At 46.5% G+C, this 24,230-nt stretch overlaps 1 protein-coding gene across 4 annotated transcripts in view; it reads right to left on the bottom strand.

Annotated features, from left to right (window-relative positions):
- Positions 1-24,230, bottom strand: part of LOC141258878 (protein eva-1 homolog C-like) — a 723,187-nt gene that overhangs the window by 259,581 nt on the left and 439,376 nt on the right. For all 4 annotated transcript variants that reach the window (XM_073674091.1, XM_073674092.1, XM_073674093.1 and 1 more), the window contains exons 4-5: positions 16,634-16,786; positions 15,625-15,768 (exon numbers count right to left, since the gene is read on the bottom strand). In XM_073674091.1, coding sequence (XP_073530192.1) covers positions 15,625-15,768; positions 16,634-16,786 — 297 coding nt within the window. The remainder of the gene's footprint in view (positions 1-15,624; positions 15,769-16,633; positions 16,787-24,230) is intronic.

The raw sequence follows: 24,230 nt of genomic DNA, 5'->3' as shown, positions 1-24,230 counted from the left end.
TTGATAGCAAACTAAATTGGAGTGCCCAAAGTCAGGCCGCTGCTGTAAGGGCAAACAGGGTAATGGGATGTATCAGAAGAGGTATAGCTGCAAAGGATGAGAACATTGTTCTTCCACTGTACAAAGCACTGGTCAGACCACACTTGGAATACTGTGCTCAGTTATGGGCCCCAATATATAGAAAGGATATAAATGAGCTTGAAAAGGTACAAAGGAGGGCAACAAAATTAATAAAGGGAATGGAGGGACTGCAATACCCAGAGAGGTTGGCAAAACTAGGACTATTCAGCCTGGAAAAGAGAAGGTTGAGGGGGGACATAATAAATGTGTACAAATATGTTAGGGGACAGTATAGAGATCTTGCCCGGGATTTGTTCAAAAGGAGGGATATTACGGTAACAAGAGGGCATTCACTAAGACTGGAAGAGAAAAGGTTTCAGCACCAGCATAGGAAGGGGTTCTTTACGGTAAGAGCAGTGAGAATATGGAATTCACTGAGTGAGGAGACGGTAATGTCGGATTCACTACACCAGTTCAAGCGGGGACTGGATGCATTTCTAGATACCAGGCAGATTTCAGCATATACTTAAAAATAAAATAAAATAGTAAGTTGATTCAGGGATTTATTCTGACTGCTGGTTTCAGAGTCGGGAGGGAATTTTTCCTCAGGTGAAGATTGGCTAAATCATTTGGGGTTTTTGCCCTCCTCTGGATCAACTTTAGCAATTACAGAACTAACAGGTCGAACTTGATGGACGCAAGTCTTTATTCGGCTTTACAAACTATGTTACTATGTAAAATTCTGCTCAAGTCCCCATAGTCCATACTCAGACCTGGAGCCAACCCTGTACATTAGTATGGCTTAATGTCACAGATCGGTCAGTGTGGAGATACACAAGATCAGTTTTCCCAAAAGGGAGGCACGGAAATTGTTTTGAGCCCACCCCCCCCCCCCCCCATCATTGACAGCACTGGTCGCCTGTGTGTGGGGGGGTTCTGTTCAATAATCATACAAATTGATTGCCTTATGCTCTTCCTGTACTGTTGGCTGTCCAGTTGTGCCGATGAGCGAGAGCAGTGGCTAGTGCGTGGTGGACCAGTGCTGCCATGCCCATGGTATTCTACAAATCCTGTGTGCTATGGTATTGATACCCTTACATGTGGGAGTGGTCATTGTGTCCTCCATGTATCTCAGGCTCTGTGCCGTCATCATCTGTAAAACTGATAGCGAACAAAAAGAGCAGTGACCAGGATTAAGGAGTAAAGCACTAATTGTTGCCATGAAAATTGGGTGCTACAAACTGTGTGCCTTGGTATTGATACAGGTTAATGGGAGATCTACTGTTGCCCTCCACGTAAGGGAGAGGAGGAAGCCATATCCGTATATCTAGAAGAACATTGCAAGCACTCGCGCTACTCAGTGAGTCACCATGCTTATTGATGCATCCCAAAGTTCAGTGCATGCAGCATTTGTGGAGAGACTAAGGTACTCTCTGCCTGCTGAGTGGGCTCTAGTATCTGGAGAGATTTGCTGTCCTGGTAAAGGAACAAACAAATTAGTTACAGCCATGGCAAATTTATGTAAACCTCATCCCCTTTTGGGCTGTGATATCTCTAACTCCAACCACAAATGGGTATTTCTTGATGGGATTAGTTCAAAGTCCTGGGTGAGATCAAGACCGGAACTAAATGTATACCTAAACTGCTAACACCAGTGCTGGTAACTGTGGTTGGACAACATTGTCAACTATTAATGCATCATTATTAAGAACTAGGGAATGCAAAAGCCCAGTATGGACCAGAGGTAGAGGATGGCAGGAACTAGGCAGGATTTTGTTCAAAACATGTATACCCCCTTTAATTATTTGATATCTGTTTGTAGTCTTAGGGCACATTATAGATTTCACACACAACTACCAGTGTCTATAGGGGGATTGCAGTTTTGTACAGTTATGTAGAACCCCTCTTAGTAGATAAAGTACATAGCTACATATCTAGATACGAGTCAATGATACTTTCTATGACATGTGCAAGCAACTGCAGGCCCGTGGGCGAGAAACTGCTTTATTTTTCAGGAACGCTTTAATCCTTTTCTATGTATATAACCAGCATGTATCCAGGCCAGGAAGAGCGCACTGGAGAAAGATCTGTCCCTCCAGGCTCTCCTTCCCATGTTGATGCTTGCAATGCGCAGAAAGGGTGAATCAGCAAGTAAACGGGACTTCACACGGTTGAAGAATTAACTTTTTATTGCTCCCCAGCGCCACATAGTGGACAGACTAATGTATAACGCCAACAGCAGATTGTATGTTTGGGAGTTGGATAAAATGCAAAAGCGCAATAGGGTCTTATCCAAATTACACAAGCAAAAGAAAATTGTAATTGCACTCACCATGTAGGGTTGTATGAGACTACCACTAAAGCCTGCATTCTAGATGCTGCAGCTTCCATACGGTATTATCAGGAAAGTATGCCAGGGCAATGGGAGTGTTGCTTGGCTTACTGGAGTTATGGCAGTCCACAATCGGATACAATTTGCTGTTTTTTTGTCAACACGTTTGAGTCACACCAACTCCTTCAGGACAACCATACAAAAAAAAGTTATTGTGTTACAGTGCCTACAAGTAGTATTCAACCCCCTGCAGATTTAGCTGGATTGATAAGATGCAAATAAGTTAGAGCCTTCAAACTGCAAACGAGAGTAGGTTTTATGAACAGAAGCATAAATCTTACAAACCAAAAAGTTATGTTGCTCAGTTGAATTTTATTAAATTTTAAACATAAAGGTGTGGGTCAATTATTATACAACCCCTATGTTTAATATTTTGTGGAATAACCCTTGTTTGCAATTACAGCTAATAATCGTCTTTTATAAGACCTGATCAGGCCGGCACAGGTCTGTGGAGTTATCTTGGCCCACTCCTCCATGCATATCTTCTCCAAGTTATCTAGGTTCTTTGGGTGTCTCATGTGGACTTTATTCTTGAGCTCCTTCCACAAGTTTTCAATTGGGTTAAGGTCAGGAGACTGACTAGGCCACTCCAACACCTTGACTTTTTCCCTCTTGAACCAGGCCTTTGTTTTCTTGGCTGTGTGCTTTGGGTCGTTGTCTTGTTGGAAGATGAAATTACGACCCATCTTAAGATCCTTGATGGAGGAGCGGAGGTTCTTGGCCAAAATCTCCAGGTAGGCCGTGCTATCCATCTTCCCATGGATGCGGACCAGATGGCCAGGCCCCTTGGCAGAGAAACAGCCCCACAGCATGATGCTGCCACCACCATGCTTGACTGTAGGGATGGTATTCTTGGGGTCGTATGCAGTGCCATCCAGTCTCCAAACGTCACGTGTGTGGTTGGCACCAAAGATCTCGATCTTGGTCTCATCAGACCATAGAACCTTGAACCAGTCTGTCTGAGTCCTCCAAGTGATCATGAGCAAACTGTAGACGAGCCTTGACATGACGCTTTGAAAGTAAAAGGTACCTTACGGGCTCGTCTGGAACGGAGACCATTGCGGTGGAGTACGTTACTTATGGTATTGACTGAAACCAATGTCCCCACTGCCATGAGATCTTCCCGGAGCTCCTTCCTTGTTGTCCTTGGGTTAGCCTTGACTCTTCGGACAAGCCTGGCCTCGGCACGGGAGGACACTTTCAAAGGCTGTCCTGGCCGTGGAAGGCTAACAGTTCCATAAGCCATCCACTTACGGATGATGCTCCCAACAGTGGAGACAGGTAGGCCCAACTCCTTGGAAAGGGTTTTGTACCCCTTGCCAGCCTTGTGACCCTCCACGATCTTGTCTCTGATGGCCTTGGAATGCTCCTTTGTCTTTCCCATGTTGACCATGTCTGAGTGCTGTTCACAAGTTTGGGGAGAGTCTTAAATAGTCAGAAAAGGCTGGCAAGAGATCTTTAATCCACACATGTGAAGCTCATTATTCTTGGTGCCTGAACTACTTCTTAATACTTTTGGGGGACCAAACAGAATTCTTGTGGTTTGAGGGGTTGAATAATAAATGACACTCTGAATTAACTTTTAACGTTTTAAAAAAAAAAAAAAAAATTTGCTGCAGTGCATTTCCCACTTCCAGGCTGATCTACAGTACAAATGTCACAATGCCAAGTTAAATCCGCATGTGTCAACCAGCTAAATCTGCAGGGGGTTGAATACTACTTGTAGGCACTGTATGTATGGTTGTCCTGAAGGAGTCTGTGTGACTCTGAAACGCGTTGACAATTAAAGGTATTGCTTTTGTGGAGTAGATACTGGTTTGGTTTTATATCTTTACAAAGATCAATATAGACTTCTATGATTGCTAACTTCAATCTAAGACCCTGTTCTCTTCCTAAGGTCATTCGCATATAAAAGATGCATTTTACATACTTAACACTAGACTATAGGAAGACATCAGTGGGTTCAGCCGACATAAGTCTAGTCTTAATATCTGAGGTCTGGAGGCCTCTTTACTCAGGTCGGTTGAGAGAACGAACCATGAAGTCTGATTTTCAACGGCCGATCCTTTTGTTCTCCAGGAGATCTGCCGCTACCAGATTACAGTCAGCAAAATTTGCACCACCCCATTCTTCACTGGCTTACTTTCTCCCACTGGTTCTTCCATCTTCAGTCTATTGCCCCTGACGTCTTGGGCCTCAAGTGAACTCATGATGGCACGAGGCAATGCACATCATGACATCGTGTGAGGTCTACTGAGCACTGGAGTCACCAAACAGGACAGTTGAGGGAAGAAGGGAGTATCAATTTTATTTCTGGAACCCTCGACTAGTAAAAGCAGTGTTTTGTGGGCTCCAGACCCCAAAGCGTAATAAAACAAAAAATTGTGTCAAATTTTGCGCAAATCAAAGCTTCTAAGCCAAATTTAAATCTAATCAGATTTGCTTAACAAATCAGCCCAGATTTGTTTAGAGTAGAGAGTTCCACAGAAAAGTTGCAGCACTGGAGAAGTGCAAATTTAGATTTTGGTTTTGGCTATTATCCTAAGGCATGTGACAAGGCTCGTTAAAGGGTCGATATTGAATTTTAGGATTGCAAATTCCTATAGGTGGAACTAGAGTTCTTAGTCCTCTTCCTCTCTGAAGTGACAATTTGCAGATGACTTAAGTCTCAGGAATCTGATACAACTGCCATAGGTGGCCAGATCCCCTTCTAGAGGTCTCTAGAAGATGGGCAGTGGCCAGACATGTTTCGAATTGGGAGAGGCCAAGTCATCCACCTGCTTGAAGATTTACAACTTACATCAGGCATAGAAATGACAGTCGATCGGTGATCAGTACCGGCCAGGTTTGGACAGCTCGTATCCAATCATAGGGCAATGTTATGTCACAGGGTGAGGTGTAGACATTTAGGGACCCAGACCTTATTATCACAATGGCAGCCCTATCTGTTATTCAATGGATGTTGTTGAATTCTTCTAATCCCTTACATGACCCATTGGCCGTTTTGCACATCAGGACCCCACAACCAGCTCATCGTTGTAGCGTCCCTGGAAATAATAAAAAGGTGTTGTCCACTAACTTGCCATGTTTTTTTCTAGGATGGTAAGGTGATAGGTGGCTGTCCAACTTACATGGCGCCGCTCATCTAAAAAAAAAATTAAAAAAAAAAATTGGATGGGTTAAAAAAAAATCTAAACGGTCTGGTTTTGCCTTAGTCATAACTGAGTATCAGGAAAGGTTATGTGATTATAGTAGTGGGTTCGGCAGTCAGGATGGTGGTGGTGCTACCTTACTGGAAGGACCCTCTCTCCTAGAGTATGCCCCCGGTTATAGTATATATTCATTCTCAAGTGTTCCCAATGGCATGAAAACAAAAAAATCCCAAAAATGACTAATGTATCGCACAGCAGCCTGCAGTGAAATCTACACCAGAGATGTGTCATAATCTGCTCATAACTTACTGTAATCCCATATGTGCATGACCCATGCGAGGAGTTCAGGACAAGGCGCCCCCGTACCTCCTGCACATATGCTTTCTATAATAGCTCGCACAGGAGAGGATCAGCTGCACAGTTTATGGGAAGTGAGCGCGGTGTCGCTGGCGAGGGCACAGGTGCCTTTGATGTGTGTGACGCAGGCTGAGTAATGTAAATGCTCTGCTGTGTGACTCGGGGGGAGATCGAGCACGTGTGGGCGTCTATAGAGACCCGGAGGAGGACAGCGGCACCCCCCTCCTCTCCGCACATAGTAGAATTCAATATGTAACCTATGAACAGTCATTATACAGTCCTACTACACATCCTAACTGGGAACGAACCCACAAAGGATGGACTCCAACCTACACTGATGTCATGACTATAGCTGTTGCAGAACTACAACTCCTAAAGAGCCATGGATGACCAAGCAAAACAGTCTAGATCGTTTTGAGCATTTTCGTCTGCACTGATACATTGTAGCAGACTGAGGCCCAGAATGCTACAGTTGTATCCTTGTCTAGACTATCCACTGTAAATGTAACAAACCCTCCACCATTAGAGGGGTTAATGGAAATCCGTCAGCAGGTCTTTGCTATGTTATCTGAGGACAGAATCAACGATGGGTCACTTATCAAGCTGTGTGATGTTCACTTGAAATGAAGTTTTTATCACTAGGACATTATTGCTGTGACTAACTGGCGCCTGAGAACTTGTCCGACTCCACCCCTTCCTGTGATAAGCAGCTCACTGCCAATAGACAACGTACCCACAGAGCGTGGTGTGGGGCCTGGGTTACGCCGCGGTGTGGGGGCCAGGGTTTGCTTTCTCACCTCTGATGCATTGCTAAATCCAAGAACTTTGTGGCAGAACTGCTGAACCAAGTAAACTAAGTGATACATCATTGGATTCAGTGATGCTTCGCACACATGCTGCTCTCAAATGAGGTAGCAAAAACCGGCTGACCCATTCCCTTTAAGCCTGGATTGTTTTTTTCCCATACTTGCCAGCTCTTCCAGTTTATGCATGAGGCTCAGACACACAGAAGAATTAGCAATTTTTTTTGTTGCCGATACCTTATAAAAAGCAATACTTCTATAAGGTTTGTGTATGATGCCAACATGCTTTATCCTTTAAAAGGGCAGTTAACGGTGTAGAGGGGGCATTAAAGGGAATCTATCAGCAGGTTTTTACTATGCAATCTGACTAGCATGATCTAGGGACAGAGACCCCGATTCCAGAGATGTGTCACTTAGTTACCAGGTGCAGCAGTTGATATAGATCTGCAGCAGAGAAGATGGATTCTAGCAGAGCTGGGAATGCCGAGCCATGTATAACCCCAACCACACCACTGATTGGCTGCTTTCTATCAATACAGTGTCCACAGGGAGCAACCAATCAATGGAGGGGGCAGGGTCAGAGTAAAAGTCAAGACACATCTAGTCCTGTTACTGTACTGATAATCTCCTGCTGATAAAACACTGGACTTCATTGAAACACCAATACAGCCCAATAAGTGACACATCGCTGTAATCCTAGTCTCAGCTCCTACATCATGGCACTTTCAGATTACAGAGCAAAACCTGAGGATGGATTCCTTTAAAAAGGGCATTAGAGGGGTGTATATGTATTATATATATATATATATATATATATATATATATATATATATATATATATATATATATATATATATATATATATATATATATATATATATATATATATATCTGTTTGTCATTGCTACCACGCCTTCTAATGAAGATAGGCGAAAAGTACGCTGGGACACTTGTTTGATGGGTTCACACGGACACATCGAGCTAAGTGTGTCCGCTATCTATCATTAGTTTAATGGCTGGGTCTGTCAGTTCTGATTGGTAGTAATTTATTTTCTGGCATTTATCAGATCAAATTTGTTCCTACAACTTTGTTATTAGATGATATACTTCTTATACACAGCCATTACATTTATACTTCATCAGACTCCATCATAGACACATTGCGTGTGTAATGACGACCAATGATAAAGGCTATATGTATGTCAGACTTCTTACCTTTGGGTATTTCTATTTCACGGATTATTATCTATTTGACTCATGAAAATTTGATAGCGTTCCTGTTTTAAGTCTCTTGATTTTTCTTGCTTAGTGGGTTTGTTTGGATTTTCATGCTTAATATAATAAATAAAAATTACGTTTTATAATACTATGCAAAGTATTTCACTATTAGAACTGAGGTGGCTCTTTGTGATTTCTTTTGGTTGCCTTTATATTTGTTCACAATAAATGTAAAAAATAAATAAACAAGTAGCTTTATACTGCCGTTTTGTGTATACAGCTCCAGTGCAGATGTACAGGTGCATCTCACTAAATTAGAATATCAAAAAGTTTTTCAGATCGTCAATACAAAAAGTGAAACTCATTATATAGAGTCATTACCAACAGAGGGATCTATTTCAAGCGTTTAGATCTGTTAATGTTGAGGATTATGGCTTACAGCCAATGAAAACACAAAAGTCATTATCTCAGTAAATTAGAATACTTTATAACAACAGCTAGAAAAATAATTTTAAAATCCGGAATGTTGTCCTACTGAAATGTATATTCAGTAAATGCCCTCAATACTTGGTCGGGGCTCCTTTTGCATCAATTACTGCATCAATGCGGCAATGTGGCATGGAGGCGATCAGCCTGTGGCCCTGCTGAGGTGTTATGGAAGCCCAGGTTGCTTTGATAGCAGCCTTCAGCTCGTCTGCATTGTTGGGTCTGGTGTCTCTCATCTTCCTCTTGACAATACCCCATAGATTCTCTATAATAGATTCTCTATGGGGTTAAGGTCAGGCGAGTTTGCTGCCAATCAATCACAGTGATACTGTTGTTTGTAAACCAGGTATTGGTACTTTTAGCAGTGTGGACAGGGGCCAGGTCCTGCTGGAGAATGACATTTCCATCTCCAAAAAGCTTGTCTGCAGAGGGAAGCATGAAGTGCTCTAAAATTTCCTGGTAGACCGCTGCGCTGACTTTGGTCTTGATAAAACACAGTGGACCTACACCAGCAGATGACATGGCCCCCCAAACCATCACTGATTGTGGAAACTTCACACTAGACCTCAAGCAGCTTGGATTGTGGCCTCTCCACTCTTCCTCCAGACTCTGGGCCCTTGTGGAGTGTGTCAATGACTGCCTTCTGGACATCTGTCAAGTCAGCAGTCTTCCCCATGATTGTGGAGCCTACTGAAACAGACTAAGGGACCTTTTTAAATGCTTAGGAAGCCTGTGCAGGTGTTTTTTGTTGATTATTCTAATTTACTGAGATTTTGGATTTTTCAAGCGGTTATAAAAGTATTCTAATTTACTGAGATAATGTCTTGTGTTTTCATTGGCTGTAATCCCTAATCAACATTAACAGAAATAAACACTTGAAATAGATCGCTCTGTTTGTAATGACTATAATATACGAGTTTCAAGTTCTATTGAAGAACTGAAATAAATTAACTTTTTGATTATATTTTAATTTAGTGAGATGCACCGGTATAGTCTTCATCACTGGTCATCATTGCACAGACTTCTTACTGTTACTATTAATATTTACATTTCACAGATTATAATCTATTTGGCTCATGCAAATTTGATAGCATACCCTTTTTAAGTCTTTTGATTTTCCTTGCTTAGTTTGTTTGGATTTTCATCTTTTTTAATACACTAAAAAAAAATTACATTTTAATTATACTATGGGAAGTATTTCACCACTATTAGAACTGAGGTGTCTTAGAGCTTACTTTTTGTTGCCTTATATTTGAAGAGGGTTTTTTTACCATTACTTTAGGCTAATCTTTATATATTGTTCCCAAAAAAAAAATTGTAAAAAAAATCAAGCATTGCCGTTTTGTGTATACAGCTCCAATGTAAACATGTGTCCTCATAGTTAAAGTCCAAGTAGTCCGATCTCACGGGCGCTTGCATGTGTTTAATAAGTAACGGAGTAGGTATTTGAAAGAATCGGGCTCCAGAAGGCGTAAATCTGTACGGAGGAGCCGGGATAGGGCGAGCAGCATGTACAGAGACCACACTGCTGACTAATGTGTTTATGTGAACACGATCCAATTACCCTAACAGAGCTCCGATAATAGAAGGGGAGACTATTCATTTCAGTGCAGAATTATCCGCCAGACGTACAAGCCGCACTCTGCACCACTTTCCAGCATGAAAGGAAAGCACAGAGTGCCTGGCTTCATTCATGGAGACAAAGCACAGGGGCCAAGGTGCCATTAAGTAGGCGGCAGCTGCTTTACATCACAAAGTTTACTTGTCAGCCAAAATACAGTCAGTTATTCTAATTAACCATATCTGATAGAGAGACATATGTCACTAGTCACAGCCTAAAGCACCCCATACACACTAGGCCAAAGCAGGTAGAATACTACAGATCTGTCCAGGGCCCCGTACACATTAGACAGTCAACCGATTAGGTCGAGGAAGCTAAGGATCCGGCATGTCCGATTAAAGACTGCTGTTCCTTTTGTAGATGGACATCTCTGGCGGCGGCCTCTCTCAACACAGGAAAGCTCTCTCCCGTGTATGGGAGAGTCAGCCGAGATAGATGTCGGCCGATCTGTTAAACTATAGTTGGCCAACAATCATCTAAAAGGCGAATTAGGCGGCTTAATGGTCCCCAATTGTGGCTCCAGCCAGTGCAGTGTGCTAGAAAAAGTCTCTCACCTTGGAGGACTAGACAGGGTAGTTAGCCTATTGATTTAAACTACGCATGTGTAATACTTCATTTCCCCTGCGGGGGCAGTGTAGGAGAAGTTAATACTTGCTGCTGGATTTCCCACAGATTACAGTTGATTGAGGAACACCAAATGATCAATTTACAGTGATTTGCGTTTTGTTAGAATTCCCCAGCAATAAGTTTAACAGACCATTTAATCTTATCCCAATCGGGAAAACAAGGGTACCCAGATCCCATTGTATTAGTGTGGGAGGGGGGTGTAAGGTTATAATCCTGGGAGGACCACGTGCCACATCCGCTGTAACATCCTGGGTGGGCCCTGTACTGAATAAGGGTGGGAGCGGCATCGCCCAGGGGTAGTTTGGCTCATTCCCCCGAGATTGGCACTTGGGCTACCTCGGGCTGCATAACTTGTAATTTGTGTTAGTGGCTATTGTGGCCCATATTTTGTAGAATCGTTTAACCCTTCATTTGTGTGACCAGTATTAAGAAAGTTATTTGCCACTATACAAGGTCGGAGTCATTCACAGCAGCGCTGTATTCCTCATACATTCAACCGGCGTTCCGGTAGTTACACGTGCATTACGATGCCATCATGCATGTTTTACAGCCGCCTGACTACGCTCTATAGGTGCATTCACAGAGTAATTATTTTCTGAATTTTTGAAGAAAAAAAAAAAACTCTTCGAAAACAACAAGTTCTGATTGGAAGTTTCTTCTCCAAAAACTTCCCTAAAAAAATACCACCAGAAGGGTATGCAAATATTCTACAGGAATCTTGATAGCCTTCAAAAAGGTACATCAACAAGTTATTCCAAATTAATATTATTCTGACAGCAACTATGATCATATTAATGACAAGACACTAAAATAAGTTGCCAATATTTGTTTTTTACCTTGAAAAAAACATTTTGGAAAAAAAAAAAAAAAGGCTTCTCATTCATCGTCGTGCAGCCCGTTCAAGGTGATATCTTCCTCTACTAGTAATCATCTGGAAGAAGTTTTTCTCCTGCAGCCATGTTGCCGCAGCAGCAGTTACACGTGTCTACAGGTGTTGCGCCTTCATACCACACCACCAGGTGAGCACAAACTCCCGCTTTTTACTTTCCTTACCTGACGATACTGCTCTGAGCTTTTAAGTGTCCCCTTATTAGGCTCAGAGTTGGCATTTACATTAATGAGACCTTGATGGAGACTTTAGTGCCTTATGATAAGGTCTATCGAGTTCCAACATGGTGGCACCATGGATCTAATGCAGGGTTCCAGCTTCCCACTTCAACAAAAGCTGCCAGGCAAGAACCTAAAGCCACCATGCAGATATGAACAGGGCTCAATAAAGAACAGTAGTTCTCAATATTACCAAGCCAAGAATCTCCAACTCAAAGACATTAAAGACCCTCCAAGGCTACATGCCAGAGGACCCCCTACTCACATGCACCAATGTGGGGATCTAGGCAAAGGCAGGATCCTCCTGGTATCTGGGTTCTTCACGTGATGTACACACAGATCTGCCACCTTTGTGATGGATGTAGAAGTATCTCTCATAGACAGATAGGATTACAGCCGCGGCTCATAACATACAAATCCCAGACCGGACAGGTGTAAACGTGGTGTGAACATGATCTGCTGACAGCTGAACGCCATCTTTACACCACTCGGAGGTGATAGTTTACGCACAGTCACCAAACAGCTCCAGAGTCTAAGAGAGTAGAGGTCACCTGAGGATAATCTTACACATTCCCATTCATCCTCGCTCAGTAATCCACTCATTACAGGCGGCAGCTCAGGTCTGCAAGTGATTAGTGTAATGCCAGTCATTAGGAGAATGTCCACCATCTCCGCCTCCTGTCACCTATACATGTCGATTGTCACAACCGCCACCATGAAAATCAAGAGGCCACTACATGTGTGCAATTTTAATAATCCAGGACTTGACATTTTAAACCAGATTGCACACAAGAATTACCAGAAAATAATCTCTGAGGAAGAGAAAAAAAAAGAGGCCCGGGCAAAAGCGCGAGCGAGAGCGAAAGAGGCCCGGGCAAAAGCGCGAGCGAGAGCGAAAGAGGCCCGGGCAAAAGCGCGAGCGAGAGCGAAAGAGGCCCGGGCAAAAGCGCGAGCGAGAGCGAAAGAGGCCCGGGCAAAAGCGCGAGCGAGAGCGAAAGAGGCCCGGGCAAAAGCGCGAGCGCGAGCGAAAGAGGCCCGGGCAAAAGCGCGAGCGCGAGCGAAAGAGGCCCGGGCAAAAGCGCGAGCGAAAGAGGCCCGGGCAAAAGCGCGAGCGAAAGAGGCCCGGGCAAAAGCGCGAGCGAAAGAGGCCCGGGCAAAAGCGCGAGCGCGAGCGAAAGAGGCCCGGGCAAAAGCGCGAGCGAGAGCGAAAGAGGCCCGGGCAAAAGCGCGAGCGAGAGCGAAAGAGGCCCGGGCAAAAGCGCGAGCGAGAGCGAAAGAGGCCCGGGCAAAAGCGCGAGCGAGAGCGAAAGAGGCCCGGGCAAAAGCGCGAGCGAGAGCGAAAGAGGCCCGGGCAAAAGCGCGAGCGAGAGCGAAAGAGGCCCGGGCAAAAGCGCGAGCGAGAGCGAAAGAGGCCCGGGCAAAAGCGCGAGCGAGAGCGAAAGAGGCCCGGGCAAAAGCGCGAGCGAGAGCGAAAGAGGCCCGGGCAAAAGCGCGAGCGAGAGCGAAAGAGGCCCGGGCAAAAGCGCGAGCGAGAGCGAAAGAGGCCCGGGCAAAAGCGCGAGCGAGAGCGAAAGAGGCCCGGGCAAAAGCGCGAGCGAGAGCGAAAGAGGCCCGGGCAAAAGCGCGAGCGAGAGCGAAAGAGGCCCGGGCAAAAGCGCGAGCGAGAGCGAAAGAGGCCCGGGCAAAAGCGCGAGCGAGAGCGAAAGAGGCCCGGGCAAAAGCGCGAGCGAGAGCGAAAGAGGCCCGGGCAAAAGCGCGAGCGAGAGCGAAAGAGGCCCGGGCAAAAGCGCGAGCGAGAGCGAAAGAGGCCCGGGCAAAAGCGCGAGCGAGAGCGAAAGAGGCCCGGGCAAAAGCGCGAGCGAGAGCGAAAGAGGCCCGGGCAAAAGCGCGAGCGAGAGCGAAAGAGGCCCGGGCAAAAGCGCGAGCGAGAGCGAAAGAGGCCCGGGCAAAAGCGCGAGCGAGAGCGAAAGAGGCCCGGGCAAAAGCGCGAGCGAGAGCGAAAGAGGCCCGGGCAAAAGCGCGAGCGAGAGCGAAAGAGGCCCGGGCAAAAGCGCGAGCGAGAGCGAAAGAGGCCCGGGCAAAAGCGCGAGCGAGAGCGAAAGAGGCCCGGGCAAAAGCGCGAGCGAGAGCGAAAGAGGCCCGGGCAAAAGCGCGAGCGAGAGCGAAAGAGGCCCGGGCAAAAGCGCGAGCGAGAGCGAAAGAGGCCCGGGCAAAAGCGCGAGCGAGAGCGAAAGAGGCCCGGGCAAAAGCGCGAGCGAGAGCGAAAGAGGCCCGGGCAAAAGCGCGAGCGAGAGCGAAAGAGGCCCGGGCAAAAGCGCGAGCGAGAGCGAAAGAGGCCCGGGCAAAAGCGCGAGCGAGAGCGAAAGAGGCCCGGGCAAAAGCGCGAGCGAGAGCGAAAGAGGCCCGGGCAAAAGCGCGAGCGAGAGCGAAAGAGGCCCGGGCAAAAGCGCGAGCGAGAGCGAAAGAGGCCCGGGCAAAAGCGCGAGCGAGAGCGAAAGAGGCCCGGGCAAAAGCGCGAGCGAGAGCGAAAGAGGCCCGGGCAAAAGCGCGAGCGAGAGCGAAAGAGGCCCGGGCAAAAGCGCGAGCGAGAGCGAAAGAGGCCCGGGCAAAAGCGCGAGCGAGAGCGAAAGAGGCCCGGGCAAAAGCGCGAGCGAGAGCGAAAGAGGCCCGGGCAAAAGCGCGAGCGAGAGCGAAAGAGGCCCGGGCAAAAGCGCGAGCGAGAGCGAAAGAGGCCCGGCAAAAGCGCGAGCGAGAGAGAAAGAGGCCGGGCAAAAGCGCGAGCGAGAGAGAAAGAGGCCGGGCAAAAGCGCGAGCGAGAGAGAAAGAGGCCGGGCAAAAGCGCGAGCGAGAGAGAAAGAGGCCGGGCAAAAGCGCGAGCGAGAGAGAAAAAGGCCGGGCAAAAGCGCGAGCGAGAGAGAAAGAGGCCGGGCAAAAGCGCGAGCGAGAGAGAAAGAGGCCGGGCAAAAGCGCGAGCGAGAGAGAAAGAGGCCGGGCAAAAGCGCGAGCGAGAGAGAAAGAGGCCGGGCAAAAGCGCGAGCGAGAGAGAAAGAGGCCGGGCAAAAGCGCGAGCGAGAGAGAAAGAGGCTGGGCAAAAGCGCGAGCGAGAGAGAAAGAGGCCGGGCAAAAGCGCGAGCGAGAGAGAAAGAGGCCGGGCAAAAGCGCGAGCGAGAGAGAAAGAGGCCGGGCAAAAGCGCGAGCGAGAGAGAAAGAGGCCGGGCAAAAGCGCGAGCGAGAGAGAAAGAGGCCGGGCAAAAGCGCGAGCGAGAGAGAAAGAGGCCGGGCAAAAGCGCGAGCGAGAGAGAAAGAGGCCGGGCAAAAGCGCGAGCGAGAGAGAAAGAGGCCGGGCAAAAGCGCGAGCGAGAGAGAAAGAGGCCGGGTAAAAGCGCGAGCGAGAGAGAAAGAGGCCGGGCAAAAGCGCGAGCGAGAGAGAAAGAGGCCGGGCAAAAGCGCGAGCGAGAGAGAAAGAGGCCGGGCAAAAGCGCGAGCGAGAGAGAAAGAGACCGGGCAAAAGCGCGACCGAGAGAGAAAGAGGCCGGGCAAAAAAGAGCAAACAAAAAAAAAAAAAAAAAAAAAAGAGGCCGGGCAAAAGACTAACCTTATATATATTTGTGTACATGGCAAATTAGACTGCATCCAAGAAAATATCACTCACCAGAAGTTTTGTTTTATTTTAACCATCACATCAACTACAAACAGCGCCCTCTAGTGAGACAGTCAAATTTGACAATAAAGCAGAGTTATGAAGCGATTCTTTTCATTTTCTCCAAAAATCAGCAAGAATGAAGGCAGTCGGGGACTTACCACAAGTGTAGATGACATTGAGGTGTTTGCGGATTCCAGGATAACACGGGTCTCCAAACTCATAAGTGCTGGCGTAAACACTACAAGTCCGCCTGCCCTGGCAGCGCTTGGTCATGAGTGACAGCGCAGAGGATGACTGGCAGTCTAGGGAGAAGAGGAAGAACTCTGGTTACATTGTATCAAGTGACGATTATTATATTATTATGGAGATTTGCACAGTCTGACAACTACCTGCACTGGGAGCAAGGATTGGAAAAGATGGAGATAAGCCGCAAACAAATATCCCGGCAATCATTTCTCTCTGTAGTGGGGTATACTTTAAAGTTATTTCCGGCCCCAATTAAAGTGGATTAAGGTTTCAATGTCCCAGTATAAAGAGCGGCTACATAAAGTTCCTTTTTCTGTGAAGACCAAGTTCCTTAACCTGGTTGGATTTTTAACCAATTTTAAATCACACAGATAAGCGGCGCCATACATGTGCCCGTTCACCGCTTATCTTATACTGAAATATCATCCATAACTTGTAGTTGGGGAATGAACAACAACAACAACAACAATGCAAGCAGCTTTGGTTTTAGCATTTCACGACAAGTGTGGCCTCATGTAAATTCATCTAAATCGGCAGAGATACATCAAAGAGTCACTAGATATTTCAACACACAAAATTGCTTACAGACATAAGATTGTAATGTTTATTTTTGAGCGTAATTGACAAATTGTGCCGCACAGGACAGAATAATTGCTTCAAGAATCCCAAGCAAAGACCCACAAAAAAAAGTCAGATCTGCCACTGCAGGACATGCCACCAAAAGATATAATCTGAATTATACAGCCAAGTTCTTCTAGCATAATGAGGTGCACTGTAACAATCTACTATGTGGATGGGTCCTATTCTACAGTATAATGGGCTTGGTTTGTGAATAGAATTCTAGAACAGCAGTGAAGACTGACACTATTGACAACAACTTTTAGGAGGAAATGGTCTCTTGTTTGGATTCTACAGTCTTACCCACTGAAGCCATGTCCTGGTTCTGGAACGGACACTCGAGGCCCCCACCCTGAAGTCTTCCAAATGTAGCTGAGTAGATGGCAATGACTGTGTTCTTTTTACAGGTCAGCCTCAGGCGGTCATCTTCACAGGAGACCTTACTCTTGTATTCATCTGTGAATAATGCATAAATCACTATTTTCAATAATTATGTTCTTTAGTATTTTTTCACCTATGTCAGTGGTTTCCATACTTTTAAATAAGACAAAATATATGATTTTTACATATTGTTCTGCAATTTTATTAAAAGGTAACCACCAAGTTTCAGGCTGAAATCTTCATTTATTTTTTAGACTCTTCTGATGGAATTTCCAGCAGGATTCAAGTTTCAGATTTTTCTTGTTGGAGTGTCCCTCCTGGCAGTGTAGGCTGACTGGGAGGTCTGTGCATCTTAGCATTATAGGCTGGATATGAGATCTGTGTGTGTATCCCAGTAATACATCCACGGACCTCACATCCAGCCTATATCCCAGTAATGTAGGCTGGATGTGAGGACTGTGCGTGTCTCTCCCAGTAATCTAGGTTGGATGTGATGTCTGAGGCTATATTAATGGGAGAGACACACAATGTGAAGTGTTTGCGTATGTTTCTCCTCTCCCAGTAATACCAAGCCTATATTACTGGGTGAGAAACCCAGACCTAACCAAGTCTGTGTGAGGTCTGTGCGTGTCTCTCCTGGTAATATAGGCTGGATGGGAGGTCTGTATCTCTCCCAATAATTTTGACTGCATGTGAAGTCTGTGCTTGTCTCTAATATAAGCTGAATGTGAGGTCTGGACAGCTCTCTCAGCAATATAGGCTGGATGTGAGGTCTGGACATCTCTCTCTCAGTAATATACAGTTAAGTCCATATATATTTGGACAGACAACATTTTTCTAATTTTGGTTCTAGACATTACCACAATGAATTTTAAACAAAACAATTCAGATGCAGTTGAAGTTCAGACTTTCAGCTTTCATTTGAGGGTATCCACATTAAAATCGGATGAAGGGTTTAGGAGTTTCAGCTCCTTAACATGTGCCACCCTGTTTTTAAAGGGACCAAAAGTAATTGGACAATTGACTCCAATGCTATTTCATGGACAGGTGTGGGCAATCCCTGCGTTATGTCATTCTCAATTAAGCAGATAAAAGGCCTGGAGTTGATTTGAGGTGTGGTGCTTGCATTTGGATGGTTTTGCTGTGAAGTAAACATGCGGTCAAAGGAGCTCTCCATGCAGGTGAAACAAGCCATCCTTAAGCTGCAAAAACAGAAAAAACCCATCCGAGAAATTGCTACAATATTAGGAGTGGCAAAATCTACAGTTTGGTACATCCTGAGAAAGAAAGAAAGCACTGGTGAACTCAACGCAAAAAGACCTTGTGAAGCCCAGTTGTGCTTGGTATCACAGATCCTAGAAGGGTGTATTGAAGGATTCCTCCATAACCATTCACACATCTTCACCTTCCACCTCAGATCACCAGAGGGAGCTCCTTAGGGAGATATATAAGGGAAGGTGGGGCCAGGCAGCCGTTAATCTAGTCTAGACTGGAGTCTGTCTAAGTCTGTATGAGGCTGGATTAGCAGTGAGTCCAGTGCAGTCTGAGACGTGTTACCTCAGAGGACAAAAGCCTGTTCCAGCTCCTGCATTCTACCCTGCAGTGGAGCTTATCCAGATCAAGACTCGGTGTAGCTCAGTGAGGTGAGCTGTAGGTGTGCCGGCACCATAAGATCAGTGAAACGCGGCACGCTGCCGTTAGTGTGAGTAGCCTATTGAGGGTTGGAGTAGGCCGAAGGCGAAAGAATAGAGAGTTAGTTCATAGGGGGCAGAGGAGCTTAACTAGCTCACCCCGAAGAAGAAGTAGTTATCGGACACCGGGTCCGAAGCTTGCCGGGATCTCCACGACCCAGTAAGATAAACCGGAATCCCTGGAGAACTACAGGTCCCAGGATCGCTAAAGTGCTGATACGTACCAGAGCCAGGAGACACATAGGCCCCGTAGGTCGGGAGCGTGCACTCCAAGAGAAGGCCCTACCACAAGGTCAGCCAGCGCAGGACAGAGACAAAGTTAGGCCTAGCTCCAGGCAGGTCAGAAACTTACTACGCAGAAGCCAGAACCAGGAGGCCCAAAACCTGCTCATTGGGGAGGATCCGGACACACACCCTTCACCCTACAGTGCTCCGGGGAGTGCCTGAAATTCCATCAGTAAAAGGTATTGAAGTGACTATTGTGTCCGTCCCTGTTCTTGCTCTGGCCCGGCGGAGTCTTTGTCCTGCATCCCTGTATATACACTGCCCTGAGGCCCAGCTCCACCTGTGGGGAGCTATACCATCCAGCTGCCTTATCATCGGCCTCAGTGGACTGCACAGCGCTGGTGATCCTCACCAGAAGCCACAGGTGGCGTCACGAACTCTTTCTTTTATAAACTTTACAAATATCAACCCCTTTTTTAAAGAGCGACCCCAGTGTATGGGCCCGGGAGCCGACCACTGCGGCTTCCCTAAAGGCCAGGCTAAAGGCCCGGGTACAGAGTTATCCCCATTCCCCTGGGCTGGTCAACCTGGGCCTTCACAACAGCCAACCAAGTGAACAACACTCTCCAGGAGGTAGGCGTATCAATATGCAAATCTACCATAAAGAGAAGAAAGTAAATACAGAGGGGTTCACTGCACGATGCAAGCCACTCATAAGCATCAAGAATGAAAAGGCTAGACTGGACTTTGCTAAAAAAACATCTAAAAAAGCCAGCACAGTTCTGGAAGAACATTCTTTGGACAGATGAAACCAAGATCGACCTCTACCAGAATGATGGAAAGAGAAAAGTATGGCGAAGCCTTGGTACAGCTCATGATCCAAAGCATACCATAACATCTGTAAAACACGGTGGAGGCAGTGTGATGGCTTGGGCATGCATGACTGCCAGTGGCACTGGGTCACTAGTGTTTATTGATGATGAGACACAGGACAGAAGCAGCCGAATGAATTCTGATGTATTCAGAGCCATACTGTGTGCTCAGATCCAGCCAAATGCAGCCAAACTGATTGGTCGTCATTTCATACTACAGATGGACAATGACCCAAAACATAAAGCCAAAGCAACCCAGGAGTTTATTAAAGCAAAGAAGTGGAATATTCTTCAATAGCCAAGTCAGTCACCTGATCTCAACCCAATTGAGCATGCATTTCACTTGTTAAAGACTAAACTTCAGACAGAAAGGCCCACAAACAAACAGCAACTGAAAACCACCGCAGTGAAGGCCTGGCAGAGCATCAAAAAGGAGGAAACACAGCGTCTGGTGATGTCCATGAGTTCAAGACTTCAGGCAGTCATTGCCAACAAAGGGTTTTCAACCAAGTACTAGAAATGGACATTTTATTTACAATTATTTAATTTGTCCAATTACTTTTGGTCCCTTTAAAAACAGGGTGGCACGTGTTAAGGAGCTGAAACTCCTAAACCCTTCATCCAATTTTAATGTGGATACCCTCAAATGAAAGCTGAAAGCCTAAACAAAACAATTCAGATGCAGGTGAAGTTCAAAATTCAAATTCATTGTGGTAATGTCGAGAACCAAAATTAGAAAAATGTTGTCTCTGTCCAAATACATATGGACCTAACTGTAGGCTGGATGTGAGGTCTGGACATCTCTCTCAGTAATATAGGCTGGATGTGAGGTCTGGATATCTCATTAATATAGGCTGGATATAAGGTCAAAAAAACAGGCAATGTGAACTGAGGTCTAAGATGGTAGACATGCAAGAAATAGGAGCATGTTCACACTAGCAAAAAAGAAACAAAACCTACAAAAGACAAAAGACAAAAATATATCTCATACCCTACCATCATTATATATAAATGTAAAGCAAAGTTGCATAATAAATATAGGGTACTTAGTGAACTATTTTTGATCAAAAAAAGTATACAAGCCGTCCCACCAGCGGAAAGGTGACCCTAAATTGGGACGGTACCTATACTGCCTATATTAAAAACCTTACTGTATATCAAAGTTGAAGTAATGCATATAAAAGGGTAGACAAATAGGACCGGGTCCCAACTCCAGACCACCCAGGCCCGTGGTAAGCTACATATATACCAGTCAGCTCAACAAAGGGGATGCCACACCCTTAAATTGCACAGAATGCAAACAAGACAAAAAACCAGGCAATGTGAACTGAGGTCTAAGATGGTAGACATGCAAGAAATAGGAGCATGTTCACACTAGCAAAAAAGAAACAAAACCTACAAAAGACAAAAATATATCTCATACCCTACCATCATTATATATAAATGTAAAGCAAAGTTGCATAATAAATATAGGGTACTTAGTGAACTATTTTTGATCAACCGCTGGTGGGACGGCTTGTATACTTTTTTTGATCAAAAATAGTTCACTAAGTACCCTATATTTATTATGCAACTTTGCTTTACATTTATATATAATGATGGTAGGGTATGAGATATAATTTTGTCTTTTGTAGGTTTTGGATATAAGGTCAGTGCGTGTTTCTCTCTTGGTAATAGTGGATGAAAGGTTTGTTTATCCAGGGTTTTGGGGTATCTTTTGGCTAATATACCATCACTGCTTTCCTGTAGTTTCCTTTTCATGTGCTTTCCTCCTTTATATTTTTCTTTTCCTGTTTTTCTCCCCCTCCTTGAATTAACATCCCCTCTTTGCAGGCTATGGAAATCTGTACAACCAACTGCTTTTCCCAATTGTTTTCAAATATGGTGAACAGTTTTTCAAGAAGACGACGACCATTTAGAGTTGCTCTCAACTTTGCACGGAATTTAGTTTTGCTCACTTGCTTCCTAAATGCAAAAGGTGTTCAGATCCTCCAAATATTTTTTTTTCAAGTCTTCTAGAGCATACATGTCAAACTCAAAATCCGGCCTACATGGTGATATTTGGCCCGCGATACCATAACAGTCACCTTTAGATGGGACCCATTATTCTGTATGGGGGGCTATGGGGGGGCCCCATTATACTGTATGGGGGGCCCATTATACTGTATGGGGGGCTATGGGGGGCCCATTATACTGTATGGGGGCCCATTATTCTGTATGGAGGGCCATGTGGGGCCCATTATACTGTATGGAGGGCCATATGGGGCCCATTATACTGTATGGCGGGCCATGTGGGGCCCATTATACTGTATGGCGGGCCATGTGGGGCCCATTATACTGTATGGCGGGCCATGTGGGGCCCATTATACTGTATGGCGGGCCATGTGGGGCCCATTATACTGTATGGCGGGCCATGTAGGGCCCATTATACTGTATGGCGGGCCATGTAGGGCCCATTATACTGTATGGCGGGCCATGTGGGGCCCATTATACTGTATGGAGGGCCATGTCGGGCCCATTATACTGTATGGAGGGCCATGTGGGCCCATTATACTGTATGGAGGGCTATATGGGCCCATTATTCTGTATGAGGGCTATGTGGGGCCCATTATAACGTATTGAGGGCTATGTGGGGCCCATTATACTATATACTGGCAGGCCTGCAACTTTGAAGTTTTTCATTTTGGCCCTCTGTCAGTTTGACTCCTGTTATAGAGCATCAAAAATAGAAAACAAATATATAAACTTTGCATGAAGCCAGCTTGGAAAAAAATCTGCTTTATGTATAAAAAAAAAAGTATAGGTTTACATGAGTCTCCATGGTAACAGACTACAAACAAATTACTCTGCTAATTTTGTGCTATTTAGGTGTTAAAAATGCCTTTGTAGTCTGAGCAAAGGAATTCATTGTATCAAGGCAAGTGACGCGCCCAGGGGATGGGGACGACTCGGTGCCCGGGCCTTTACCTTGTTTGGGGATGTCGCGGTGGTCGGCTCCTGGGCCATAGAACCCAGAAGGGAGCATGGATGGACTTCTCCACAAGAGGCCCTCACACATTCACACACCTCCACCCTACCACCTCAGACCAGCAGAGGGAGCCAGTTAGGGATAGATATAGGGAGGGTGGAGCCAGGCAGCTCAGTTAGTTAGTGAGAGAGTTAGAGTCAGAAAGAGTGTTGAGCAGAGAGAGTGTGCCGATGCTCAGAAAGCAGCGAAGAGGCAGCAGGCTGGCTGCTGTGCTTAGGCGAGCCAAGGCCTACAGCACGTGTGAAGGCCTAGTGAGGGCCCCGAGTGTGGCCGAAGGCGAGAGGAGAAGGAAGAAGTGGCGAGGGGGCAGAGGAGCATACCAGACTAACCCAGAGATATATACCAGATACCGGGTCTGCGCCTACAGGGACCCTTTACACCCAGTAGAAACCACCGGAACCCCTGGAGGACTACAGGTCCCAGGTTCACCAAACGCTGACTACAGTACCAGGGCTAGGAGTCACGGAGGTCCCAGCAACCAGGGAGAGTGATCTCCAAGGGAAGGCCCTACCACCAGGTCAGCAGGTGCAAAGAGAGACAGTAACCAAGCTAGGCCTAGCTCCAGGCAGGTCAAAAGCTTAGCGAGAAAAGCCACGGATCAGGAGGCCCTATACCAGCTCACTGGGGAGAGTCCCAAAGTGCGCCCTTCGTCCAGAGTACCCTGGACCGTGCCTGCACCATCACCAGTAAAGGTACTGAAGCTTACCCCCGTGTGAGTGTCAGTCTTTCTTCCGGGACTGTCCTGCCGTCTCTCCACTGCACCACCATCCATTACACCCCACGCTGCCCTGGAGTTAGCTCTACCTGTGGAGAGCCACACCATCCCTGCTGACGTAACACCAGCTCTAGAAGACTGCTCCGCAGCGGTGGCACCCCTTAACCGCATTCCACAGGTGGCGACACAAACTTTCCAAATCCCCTATAAACTATTCCCCCCTTTTACAGACCGCTCTGGGTCACGGACCGGGCCAGCCACCGTGATATCCCCCAGCGACCAGAGGCCCGGCTGCCGAGTACCCCACGGCCCAGGGGGCACGTCATAAGGATTACCAGCGCCGCTTCAGACCTCCAGGGGGTGTTGGGACGGCAGCCGAGGTGTTTCTGCTCCTCACTGGTGGAGCGGGCCCCCGGGGCAGGGTGGTGTGAAGGGATGCAAGAGAGAGTGGACCCAGCCGGGTCAGAGGAAGAACAGACACACACCCCGGGGCTAGTTTCAGTACCTTTACTGCAGATGGTAGGCAGGTATGGTCCAGGGTACTTGTAGGTGGTGTGCACTTCAGTACTTGCTCCCCAGTGAGCGGGTGTAAAGCCTCCTTTCTGTATCTTCCTGTCTCTCTCCCTGGAGCTTCTGACCTGCCTGGAACAGGGTCTAGCTCCCTTGATGTTTCTCTCACCCATCTTGATTGGCGGCAAGGGCTTTCCCACTGGTTTCCACGATCCCTGGACGCTGGGGCCTTTGTGGTACCTAGTCCTCTGAATGTGCGGTATTCACGGGTGGACTGAGGGATATGAAATCCTCCTCAGTATGCTGGATTCCCTACTGGGCATGGATGTCCCAATAGGCTCGGGCCCGTTGCCCGGCTTGCATCAGGGGACGAACTCTGTGGTTCCTCTGTACCTCATGGCTCTTCTCCTCTCCTCGTCTTCTGGCCCACTCTAGGCTCTCACTGGCCAGACTAGCCCGCAGCTTGGGCCTAGCCTGG

The sequence above is a fragment of the Phyllobates terribilis genome, unplaced genomic scaffold (assembly GCF_046119375.1).
Source record: "Phyllobates terribilis strain yellow unplaced genomic scaffold, ASM4611937v1 Scaffold_3__8_contigs__length_932513732, whole genome shotgun sequence".
Lineage (NCBI taxonomy): Eukaryota > Metazoa > Chordata > Amphibia > Anura > Dendrobatidae > Phyllobates > Phyllobates terribilis.
This window is presented reverse-complemented; position numbering and strand designations above follow the sequence as displayed.